The sequence below is a fragment of the Lampetra planeri genome, chromosome 36 (genome assembly GCF_965212315.1).
Source record: "Lampetra planeri chromosome 36, kcLamPlan1.2.h2, whole genome shotgun sequence".
NCBI lineage: Eukaryota > Metazoa > Chordata > Hyperoartia > Petromyzontiformes > Petromyzontidae > Lampetra > Lampetra planeri.
Window position 1 is genome coordinate 1,916,139 of NC_136142.1, and position 12,779 is coordinate 1,928,917.

General features: G+C 46.9%; 1 protein-coding gene across 1 annotated transcript in view; it reads right to left on the bottom strand.

Annotated features, from left to right (window-relative positions):
• Window positions 1-744: 744 nt before the first annotated feature.
• Window positions 745-12,779, bottom strand: part of LOC144730617 (neprilysin-like) — a 51,673-nt gene continuing 39,638 nt past the window's right edge. Inside the window, exons 19-23 of the mRNA XM_078611265.1 lie at window positions 9,647-9,712; window positions 8,383-8,478; window positions 4,845-4,921; window positions 1,157-1,350; window positions 745-848 (exon numbers count right to left, since the gene is read on the bottom strand). Coding sequence (XP_078467391.1) covers window positions 745-848; window positions 1,157-1,350; window positions 4,845-4,921; window positions 8,383-8,478; window positions 9,647-9,712 — 537 coding nt within the window. The remainder of the gene's footprint in view (window positions 849-1,156; window positions 1,351-4,844; window positions 4,922-8,382; window positions 8,479-9,646; window positions 9,713-12,779) is intronic.

Consider the following 12,779-nt stretch of genomic DNA (forward strand, 5'->3'; position numbering starts at 1 on the left):
AAGTCACGTAGAAGGGAAATAATAAAGTAATAGAAAGATAAAACAATAAAAAATATATAAATTGTTTTATATTTGTATTATTTTATTATTTCCCTTCTACGTGACTTTACCGAAAGAACCAAGAATATGAATCCCTGCAGTCACGAAAGCTTTAAATCAAAATAAAACAAACATAGTCAAATTATAAATATAATGCAATACAACAAATGTATTAATCTTTGGAAGAACTTAACCAACCAGGTGGGGTGTTGACTGTTTTGTTGGCCGACTCTCTGTGTTGTATTGCATTATATTTCCAAGTTTACTATGGTTGTTTTCTCATTCATTTGTACCTGATGAAGGATGCTTGTGTTGCAATCGAAACGTCATATTCTATTCTTATTTCATTTATTTCTACGTGGCTTTACCGAAAGAACCACAGAATGATATTAATGATTCAGAGGTTCTAATGCTGTTGAGGATTTGTTTTTTTTGGATACTGATGAGTGGGAGCTCCTTTAGTAGCTGGAGGCATGACATAACCCCATTTAAATATAAATATTCACAGGCACAATGACACATGTTTAGTTACCTACAGGATCAATATTTACAGATTAATCGATGCATACACCCACACCTACTAATCACTGTAATTACGTAACTCCCAACACCGACACATGTGATTTTCCTGATGAGATATACATCAGGAACAGAAGCACTGAAGATGAGTCTCACACGAGGCTGTGGCACATATCCAGTGGTATCCTAGTCTTGCTGTGTGACATTCACCCCATCATTGGCAACCCAGCTTGGCGGGCCAGGAATGACCTCCGTTTGTGTTTCAGGGTCAGCAACGCGGCCCTGGGGATCTGTGCCTCAACATGTAACACATTTCTGTTTCAGGGCACCCAAACGGCCAGGTCCACTGCTCCCCTCCCGGCCCTAACTTTCCAAACCCAGACGTGGCATCGGCCTGGCCCCAAATTGGGCCCCTTCCTCACGTGAGCCGGGGCTGACAAGCCCCGGGTTCGCGATCCGAGTCGGCATCACCCTTCCGAGTGGTCACGGAAACGCGGGCATTTGGACCACATCGAGCGGGCCATTGCGTGCCAGCATCATGGTCCAAATTCAGCAACAACCGGAACATTATTCGCTTGGAAATACAAACAGCAGCAACCCCCCCCCCCCCCTTCAACACCCTTCGCCCTACTGACAGATGAGCGCCCAGCTTGCAGGCCAGGCGCTGATTCAGTCAGTGCTGCACATGGACAGCTGACCCTGAGGGTGCCCTGTCGTATATTCGAGCTGCGATGCCAGTTCCCCATCGCGTGTGAAGCGCTCCGATGTGTCCCGGCGTAAAGGAGGGCAGCACTATGACAAACAAACCATTCTTATTTTACTTGAGCATGCACAGTGTGCATGCCAATGCAAGTAGAGGGCTTTCTGCAACCACTCAACATTGACATTACTTTGTTTATTCTCCACCAATCAACCAGAGCCTGAATGAGCATTACTCCCACCACACCCCCTTAAAACTATGCAGGGTTCTCTCTGTTAGATACAAATTATTTGGCGCCACCGACATTGACAGTAGTGCATAACCACAAATACACGCAACACATTCAGCAACAACACTGTGGCCGAAAATGCTAAAAGTATATAATAGGTGACGTTTCAGGTAATGGTCCTTCTTCATATGGCACAGGGAGGCCAGAGAGGTGCCGTGGATAAGATTTGGAATTGAGCATTAATATATTTTTTTTCAGCCAGGCTACACGAAGTTCCTATGAAATTGAAGGCCTTTTGATCTCCGATAATTGTGGCAAACATTGCGCAAATGTAGCCGGCCTTTTTTATTTTGACATTCACCGCGCCGCAGATGATTAGCCGCTCCCCCTCTACTCGCTCGTGTAAATATCCCCAGGTGAACACAAAGCGTGTCTCCCCTCGCCGCCCACACAGAGCCACTGGAAGTTGCCCAAATGGGTGCGAGCATTCGCGTGCGCAGACACTCGCGCCGCTGATTGCAGCCTGTCGCGGCGATTCAAGGGGGCGACGAACGCCCCCGTCGCGGATGAACACGCTTCGACGATCGTGCAGAGAAACGCATCTCCACGCCCGTTTCATTGCCAACATTGACACAGTTGCGGTCAAAGTTCAATCAGTAGCGTCTGCATTACGGGAACTCAAATCCTACCTAATCCTGTATCGACACGATTGTGCCTGATCTCGTTAGACCTCATGGTGTTGGTTTTTAGCAGTCGTGCCTTGCGGCTCTCCTCCGGTGAGTTTTCGCGTTGTGCCGAGAGTTGCTGTTCGACGTTCCGCCCTCAGTTCCTGAAGAAGCCGTGGAATATTTGTTTTCTTAATTGTACTTTTCAGCGACGTGGGCGTACGGCGGTGTCATTGAGAGCCGCGTCGTGATCTGTGCGCTCGTCCAACGTGCACCCATCGACACGATGTTGGGTGATTGCGTCATCCCTCCAACTCACCGAGTTCAAATCTCGCTCGAGCGTCGACCCAATGAAGCTAGAATGGGTAACCACTTTGTGAGAAGTCACAAGTTAACATTCTGTGGAAATATTCACTCCCGGTGTAGTAATGCGAAATGTCCACCCCTGCCCCAGTGGTGCCAAAGGAAGTGAGCAGCGACGCCAATTCTCATTCAAGGTAATCGCCGTTTCATTTGATGCGTCTTGTTATTCGCCGTTACAACACAGGCCTCGCTGTTCGTGAAACACATATTGCCAGGAATGCTCAGGGCTAACACACTGACACGAGCAGGCGCGATTATTGTTATACTTTTAATGCCATCTAATTTTCTCTTTTGAAACGCGGTCATGGGTAGTCACACCGTAATCCCGAGATGCTTGCGGTGAAATCCTCGTGTTAAATTTGTCTTGGTTTACATTTACAAAATTGAGTATGAAAATATAATGTACGGCAACAACTACATATGCTCGCAAGAAAGAGTTATATATGTGTGTTGAACTTATTTTGCACCATACGTAGCCAACCAATAGTAGGACATCACTGGAGCTATGCACTTTAAAATCTGGAATTGAAACTCATTCCTTTACAACTGCTTTTTGTGTTAAGTTTGTTGTCCTTCCCCTGCACCTCTGATTAGCGCGGTTGCTTACGTACGGTGCGAAAGAAGTTCAACAAAGTTAGCCATGTACATACGTTGCTCACGTTGCAAGACTGCACATTCAAAGCAGTGCATACAAGTATTCAGGACACAACCGTTCCCCATGGAGCAAAGTAAGGATGCGTGCACACACCGATGCTAATAAGACAGAGGGTGCGTGCATATGGCGCGCAAGTAAAACGAGCCCGTACCATAGTCTAGCTTTCCCGTGAAGTCACACCATTGCTTAACACGTAGGCCTTTCGCGACCGAAAAAAAAACCTGTCTCATGGATCACACCATTGCATTTGAAATCTGTTCCTGACCGTTTACATATTCGTACGAGAGTCGCCCTATGTCACCTGAACAGGAACCAACTTTAACTTTGTTAAAAGGCACTGGAGTTTTGATTATCTTTGCTATTATTATTATTAACGAGATCTAAAGGGTGAGGATCGTACATCATTGCTGGTACATATATATGTATTGTATATACAATCGGAGTAGCAGGTGTTCGACAATAACTTAAGCAAACGTTGGGCACATAATATATACATTTTTTTTCAATTGCCCAGGAATGTGCAGTTACTGTTCCACAGTTTCAAGTTGTTTGCTGGATGTGACAACGTTTAAAGGAAAGTGATTCTGGAAAGATACTGACACATACACGAAAACAACATATTGCTCAATCATTGCAAAATAAAACAACTACTTGTTTTATTTTTACACAGTGTGTGTGTGGGGTCTGGTCACCAGACCACTAACCCCACAGTGGTTAACGCACTGCGCTACGAACCCAGCGACCCGAGTTCGATTCCAGCTCACGATCAAAAAAGCAATACATGTGGAAATTATGTGAACTGGTCTTGGGCCTCCCCTAGGTCGACTCAGCCACAAATGAGTACCCAGTGCGGTGTGTAAACATCGCCACCGGGTGCAGTGCTGGCCACCCACCCCTCGTGTGCCGATGCTGGCCTTCATAGGTGCCCGCCAATAGCGTTTCCCCCAAAAGTCTGTTGAGGCTATACAGGGCATCTTTATCTTGCCTTGTCACCAAACGCGGCATTTTTGAGCTGGGTGCATGTAATCGCCGTGCTTGCACTGAAAGGCGTCGGAAAATTCCTGAAAGTTTTGCAAGGTCCCAATGACTCTGGAAAGGTGAGAAAAAAGAAAAGAAAAACACGTACATATATTACAAAAAAAAACAAGCGGCTGAATAGCACACAGTCTATATTTCTGTTTAGGAAGTGACTACTACCATCCCAGGTAAATGCATGGGAAACAAACTGTGTACGTGGCACCATTGTCCCCACCTATGTTTATCCAATCGTAGACAAAGGGTCTCATCCAATCTCTGAGCCCCCTTGGGTTTCTGCCGATGAAATATGTAGGGTTTGACGCTTCTTTAATCATCGTTGAGGGTGAATTATGTCGGGTTGGGTTTTAGTGTTTGGGCTTTCGGAGCAAGGGATAGAATTTGTGGTTTAAAGTTATGGTTTAGGGTTAGGGGGCCGTGGTTAGGGGCAAGTATTACCGTAGACGATTCTTCTCGGCGCAGGTATGTCAGGTCAAGTGAAATATAAGACAGATTTTCATGGCCTGCATCTGTGGGGTCAGTAGTTTTGACCTTTTTTTGTTTTTTTAAATCATAGAATACAGCATAATAGTACACTTTGCAAAGAACTGTACTATCAATACCTGAAAGATACATGCACACACTTTTTTTTTTGCTCACCTGAACAAGCCCGGACTGTGGACATCTGCCTTTATCATGCTGCTCGCAAACTCTGGCCGATGCAAACCACACCAAACCTGGGAGCGGTGAGTGAAAGATGAGCAAGCCATTTGCACACAATTGGTGTATTAATTTTAGCTTAGCTTATTTAATTAATCGATTAGTTTGCTTTCAAGTGACAACGAAGGTTCACTCGCTGTGGACGGATTCTTCTGCGGCCGTCTGGAACGCTCTTACTTCCTACATTAGATGTTAGGAAGCCACTGGAGCTATGCACTTTGAAGTTATCGAAATAGAAACACTCATTCTTCAGGACCGCTTTTTGTGTTCAGTTTGTTGTCCTTCCCCCCGCACCTCCGAAGAGAACGGTTTGCTACGTACGGTGCGAAAGAAGTTCAACGTACATATATACAGGAACAGTGAAGATGCTCCCGGCACGTGGAATTAAACGTCGGACATCGCGCCGGACAACACGCGGTGCGACCCGGAAGCGCATTGGAGAGAGCAACCACGAGAAGCAGCGGAGTCACCCAAGTACACAGTGTTGCCATCTCTGTCCAACGCATTTTTTGTTCGTACATTCAGTAAGCCACTGTAACTTATCGGAATTGCTTACGTTATTACAATTTTTACTTTAACAGTGGTCGTGAATGAAAACGCGCAACACGAGCGTAAAAAACATGATGATGATGATGAAAATGCGAATAATAAATTCAACTTGTAACGCACTGCACAGTGTCCGCTCGCTCTCGAACTAACGATAGAGAAAGACTCGGAAGCGAGAGAAGAAGCCACGAACAAGCTGGAAGGCAACGGCCAGGCGGTGCTGCCAACGATTTCCCAAGCTCTGCAGCCCCTCTCTTTATTCAGGCGTTATCGGCCAATCAATGAGTGTTCACACATCTGGGAGGAAGCTGCAGTTCCCGGAGAAACCCCACGCAATACTCTCTCCCATACGAATGGAACAGATGGAGATTATCCCCACATATGCGAACAATAGGCAGACAAAAAATATATAACGATAAGCAAATAACTGAGAGGTCGAAGGCCACTACATTACATAAGCCTGTTTTTCAAAGAGAAACTCGATCAACATTCTATTGCTTGAACTCATTCGAGCGGCTGTCAGAACACCCTCTATGCATACACACGTTTAACCAACACGTTTAACCAACAAAATAAGTTAAGTGTAAAACACAAGAATAAGCTAAATGATAAGCCTCCGTGACACATCTGTCCCTCCAAGTAATAAATACAAAACGTCGGCCACACGGCCTTCTGAGATTGTATAATTCCTGTAACATTCGCTGCCACTCTGCGATTTTTCTTAAAACACAACCACATACTTCATAGATATTTTTGAGTGTCAACAATTTGTAAGTGGACATTTTAGCCACGCTTTAATGAGCACCTATTTTCGAATCGACTCTGGACATCTTTACCACCGTGCTTCTCCACTGAGTGTGACGGGAGTTGGTGATGGGTGGGGGTGTGGTGGAGCGGCTGGGAGGATGAATGCACGGCGAGGGCTCCATGCAGCGTTTGCGGCAAAGATTTTGCACGCGGATTCGTTCGCAATTGTGTTTTGATGGGTGGACACAACGGTGGATACAACTGTGGACACGACAACTGTGGAGGCGTTGAAAGCGGACGTTTAGTCGCGAATGTGGTGGCGAGGTGTTAACTACCTCGCCTGATATACAGGAGGTCGTGGGTTCGATCCCGATCCCGATCCCGACCCTGACGCCTGCTGCTGTATATTTGGAGTTTGCGTGTTTTCTCGCTCATCATCATCATGGTGGCTAGGAGATGTTAACTACCTCGCCTGGTGTAGAGAAGGTTATGGGTTCGATCCCGACCCTGACGCCTGCTGTATATTTGGAGTTTGCGTGTCTCTCTCCCCGTGGTCGTGTGAATTTTTCTCCGGGTCCTCCAGTTATTCCCTCCACATTGAGACACATGAGTTTTAGAGTATTTTGCTGCTGCAATACATTTCCACATGATGACAAGCCACTTCGTTGAGCTCTCATTTGTGGCCTGGTCGTTTCGAGAAAAATGGCTATTTAGCTCAGTGGTCCTTACCTGGTTAAAAAATAAAATAGTAAAGTAAATTAAAATAAATAAATTAAAATGTGCCTTTAATTTTTTCTGAGGAAGATCGTGACTGAATTATAATGCCTTGAACCCCAAATTGTCAGGAGGTCACACGCCCTCTACTGGCCAGTGCAGTTCACTCTGTCGTTTTGTTGCTACTTGAACGGCGATTTGAGTTTATCAGCACGATGGTGCGATAAGAAGAAAAAAAAACAGCTGCTCTGTAAAAAAAAGAGCTGCTGTGTAAAAAAAATGGGTTTTGAGGCCCAGGAAGCAAGGTTAATGGGTAGAAAATAGGCGATTGAAAAAGTGGCGGTCAAGGTTAGGGTTATTATCATGATTCTCAGCAATTATGTGGGCGCAGGGTGGAGCAATGGTAACGCTTGCGCGTTACAGCAAGAAGGGCCTGGGTTGGAATCCTGACTCAGGAAACCTTTCTGTGTGGAGTTTGGATGTTCTCTCCCCCTGTATGGCAATGGGTTTTCTCCGGGTTTTCCAGTTCCCTTCCATTGTTTAAAAAAATAAACAAAGCCACAATGTAATTGGAATTGGACACACATTCCAGTGCCAATTAATAAGTGACTGAAATTGGGATTTACACAAATCAACATCGCCTTGTACTGAGCAAAAACCTTCGCAGTACCCTCCTGGAAAGGAGTCTTTGAACTCGGAGAGGATTTTCCTGAGTAAGCAATTGTAGTAGTAATTATAATGAGTACATTTGGTATCCACACACAACGTTGCATGCGCGATTATTTATCTAATCTCCCGGTAGGGGGGCAATGTTGCTGCAATGTGGTTTTACCCGATCTTTTTACAACTCCGCAATTTTTTGACCGTGAACTCTGCCACACAAGTATGTGCGTGTGTCGAATTTCGTTCGCACCGTATGTAAGCGACCGTGATCAAATTGGATTGGATTGGAGGAAGGGTGGGGGGGACAGTTAAGGATAGTTGTAAACTAAATTGCTGAACTATTTTTTATTTTACCAGATAAGGCCCACTGTGAGTCTCTGCGTTGTCTCTCTCTGCTTGTGTGTCTGTCTGTGTGTCCCCGTGTCTGTGTTTTGTCTCTCTCTCAAATTTAGTTCTACCTGATGACGATTGCTTGTGTTGCAATCGAAACGTCGTATTCTATTATTTAATTAATTTTCTTTCTACGTGACTTTACCAAAAGGAGCACAAATGATAGTTCAACTGGAGGACCTGGATAAAAATCCACACTACCATGGGGAGAACACTAAAACTCCAAATATACGGCCGTCAGGGTCGGGATCAAACCCACGACCTCCTGTATACCAGGCCAGGTAATTAGGCCTGCTGATTGCTCTAATACTGCACTCGACGCTATCGCACGCAGGGCTACAGACAAACATTCAAGACGCTCCATCTAGAGAGGCGACGAGCACCTCCTGCGCATGAGCCCCGGGTGACGTCCGCGTACCTGGGCGAAGTTGAGGAAGAAGAGCTGTTTGTGATTCAGCGCGAGCCCGGGGAGGCGCGCCTCTTCCCCGTGCTCCTCGACCCAGCGTCTGTATGCCTGCGACACAGGAGCAGCCGACAACACACAAAGACAAACATCCCCTCCCCCCCTCCCGTATAGCCTTAACAGACCGTTGGGGCAAGTGCTGTTAGTGAGTAGCACCCAGGAAGGCACACGCCCGGTCGACTTTTGTCACCCCAGTGGCGATGTTTACACAGCACACTAGGAATTCAATTGAGGCTGAGTCGACCTAGGGGAGGCCCAGGACCGGTTCAGATAATCGCCACTGGTGTTGGTCGTGAGCGGGAATCGAACCCGGGTCGCCAGGTTCGTAGCGCAGCGCGCTAACCGCTACACTACCGCACACATACATACGTACACCCATACACACGTACACACATACACACGTACACACATACACACGTACACCCATACACACGTACACCCATACACACGTACACACATACACACATACACGTACACACGCACGCGCGCTGTAGCCGTACGCATGTCACCTGCCGGCAGCTTTAATGCGTGGTGCTCATCGACTGAGCACAGCCCTGCCAAACCAGCGGTGGAAATTCCACATTTCTATGGTGGGGGTGCGTTCATCCATAGGACAACCACTGTTGGCTTATGTGCAAAGTGGTACTAGTTTTATCGATCTTAGAATGATGATGATGGGCCGAGTTCAACCACCAAACTGGGATTATGAATTCGCTCTACCATTGGGCAACTTCATTTGCCTTTTGAAGTGTTTAGACAGAGCATTTTGAGATGGCGCTGTATGAAGATAATATACACATCCAAATCATCATTGTACGTGCATACGAGTGATGTGCATGCACACTGCTTCACGGAAGCGGTGGCATTGAGCATACTCCACACTGCGATCGTCCGAATCACGCCCGCTCAACAATGCGGCGAGATTATCCGCGACATCGCACGCCGTACAACCTGAGCATGTTGATGACCTTTTGCATTTTTTAAAGGTGCATTTATAATTCGCGAGGCAGGGAACTCGGTAAATGCCATAAAGCATGATGATCATTATCCAAGTCGGAATACTCTCTCCACAGGAGAACTGCCTGAGCTGACCCCCCCAACCGCCTGAGCACAGCCGCGCCAGCTCTTACATGTTTTATTCTAACCACTCATTTCCTTCCACGGCATCATTTAAATTAATCATCGGTCGACTGACAGCGCGAGGAATGTCTCTCATTACCCAGTAGGCATGGCGAACGCCGCCGTTGTCCGCAATGTTTTCTCCCAGAGTCTTCACTCCGCTGAGCTGGAGGAGTCAAACGCACGCGCATTACATATACCACACGCGCGCACACACACACACAAAGACAAAGATCCCGCCTAAACACCCACCCACTCCTGGATAAGCCTTAACAGACTGTCTGGGCAAGTGCTGTTTGCGAGCGCCTATTAAAGGCACACGACGGCTGGCGTTCACCACGCCCGGCCGCCTTTGTCTCCCGAGTGGCGATGTTTACTACACCGCACCAGGTCCTCATTTGACGCGGAGTCAACCTACGGTTCGAATTCGTGTTGCCGGGTTCGTAGCGCAGTGCGCTAACCGCTACACTTCCACTCCAACAACAACAACAAACGCCATTCGCCACTGAGTGGCGGCGACATCACCACGGCGCTTGTGCCAGGCTATGTGCACTTTAAGGCCACGTGAAGTGTCGAATGCCCGCTGGAAGGAGGTCACGCCACAGACCCAGGTGTCCATGGGTCGACTGACTGAGATGACTGGCAGATGCACCGCCTGTGCCAACTTGCCACGAAAACGCACAAGCGACGACAACATCGCGCGGTGCAGTCCAGGAAGGCACGTGCCGCGAACGCGCACTTCACTTCTAGAGGGACACAAGTGAATTACGACGTGGTGGCCGCGCACATCACGACACAGATGTGCCACGCAGAGGTTGTGCAGCGTTTAGTGTGGAGTGGTAGTGCAGCGGTTAGCGGCAGCCGCCACCACCAGCACCACCGTACCGGCAGAGTGCATCGGCGTGGATGTCAATTATCATCTGAAGTCTCCGCGTTGCCTCTCAGCCGTGGCTTGAGTGGGACACACGGCGGAGCTGAGAAGCCAACATCTAACTAAGCAGCGGTCGCCTCTCGCCAACGAAGCGTCCACACATGCCAGGGACGCGGCCTTAGCCCCGCGGCCGCTCGCTTGCGCGCCACTGTGCCCTCGACGACGAGCGGCCCTCGGGGAAGCCCATGACGTTGCGGTGATTTGGCCTACTCTTCCACGATGGTCAGACCTGTCGATTGCGTCAACCGCCGCACCAGGAGACCGATTCGGACCGGCAGAGACCGCTGGATTGCAAGACCAGTTTGTAAACCGTGAACATCACTGCAGATAAATTTGAATATTTGACAAAATTTTGCGAACATGATCATTAATTGAAGGTCATTATTTTCACGGGAAATGTTACGTTGACGTTATTTGACTTCAAAATAGCCGCAAAAAAATTCACTTTAACTCGAAAACCAGACTGACAGTCATCGACGTTTACATTAACAGGCGAGAGACGTTTAACAACTTGTACTTTCCTTCTTTATACATATAAATATTACATTTGTATCCTCGTGAATTAAAATAAACGTCAGCCCACGCAGGGCACGCTTGCCACAATGCATGCCTGAATGCATTATTCAGTGTTTAAAAGTGACAGTATTTTCTTACAAATGAAGTAAAGTACAACACAAACAAACACACATACTGGGAATTGGCAGTCATCCAACTGAAAACGTCACCAGACATTCTGTTCCTGTGAAGTTTAAGCAGGATGAGCACTGCATGTGAATACCTTAAGAGGATCAAGTCCTCCTCACCATCAGTCGTGGTCAAACCACTGCTGGATTAACGCCTCCGCCGAGAAAACGGAATTTGTTTAATTGAAGTCTTGCGTGGGTTGTGGTTAAATACACACGAAACTGTGAACTTGTAAACAGTGCTTGGAAGATTCTAGATTTGAAGTTTGTGTGACTGCAAGGCTCCATACTCTTTGGGTTTAATCGGTAAAGTCACGTAGGTGAAAATAAAAATTAAATAAAAATGAAAACAAATACATTTAATTGTTTTCATTTTTTGTTGTTTTCATTTTTATTTCATTTTTATTTAATTTTTATTTTCACCTACGTGACTTTATCGAAAAAAACAAAGAGTATAGTGCTTAGAAGCATGTATAAGAACACAGTCGGGCTCTGAGCAGGGTTGCCACCTGTTCTGGTTTTCCCAGCATCATCTGGTGCAGAAAGCCATGACGATGAAGCCACTGCCAGAACATTTCAGCCTCTCAGCGGGTCTCTATGCGAGTCGATGGTTCTGTGTGTGAGACTACACCACCACGACCATGACTACACCACCACTTTCAATAACCGCACTCCTTATCTTAAACATTATCTGACGTGCAATGTTACACTTGCTGTAAAGCAGGACCAAGTTTCAAGTTGACGTTGTTTTTTTGTTTTACTCCCGGGCGAGAAGTCAAGAGACCAGCAAAGGAGTCTCGTTTGCGTGAGTGACCTGAGTCACCACATTGACCAAGCGACTGTCATTCTTTCCGGGTCCACTGATATCCGCTTCTGCCCCACACCGGTTGTGTAAACGCGGCGATACACTCCGTGACGTGGCGCGTGCTTAACGTGACGTTTCAGTGACCGCATCGGAAGGAATCATTCGAAACAACACTTCAACGATTCGCTCAGTGTTTGTTTACGTTGACTGGAATCGTATTCGCACATTAGGCTGTTTTAACGGATTCAGACAACGTACTTTAATGCCACTGTACTGCGAGCGCCTTACAAAATCATACTAAGCTTACTTAGAGATAATTTACATTCAGTTGTTTAACAAACATCACCTCACTATACAAGGTAAAGGTGCAGCCCTGCAATTTCTTTCTCCTAAAACCACTACTGGCGAAAGCCTCCCCGTCCCCCCCCGCTAGAACGAGCTCATTACAGCCCCTCTAGAGGGCGCTTGGCCTACTCTTCCATGTTGGACAGACGTGCCGCAAGAGGAGGGAAGTCTGTTCACGGCAAAAAAAAAATTGTTTCCAAATATAACCGACTTCAGCGACTCTTTTACCCAACAGTGTTTGAAATAACATAAAGGCCGAGCTAAATTTTGCAAATATAGCTTCCAGCGTACAATCTAGAATGCATTCTGCTGGCTTGATATCGAACACGAGCTGAACACAGCACTGCTGGACCCGACTCGCGCTTGCGGGGATTTGGTTCTCGTAATTGGTGGCAGCCTGGATTCAGCAGCTTATTAAATCAGCACTTCGAACCGACGGCCAAAACACTGCACTTTCATGCGTTCATGA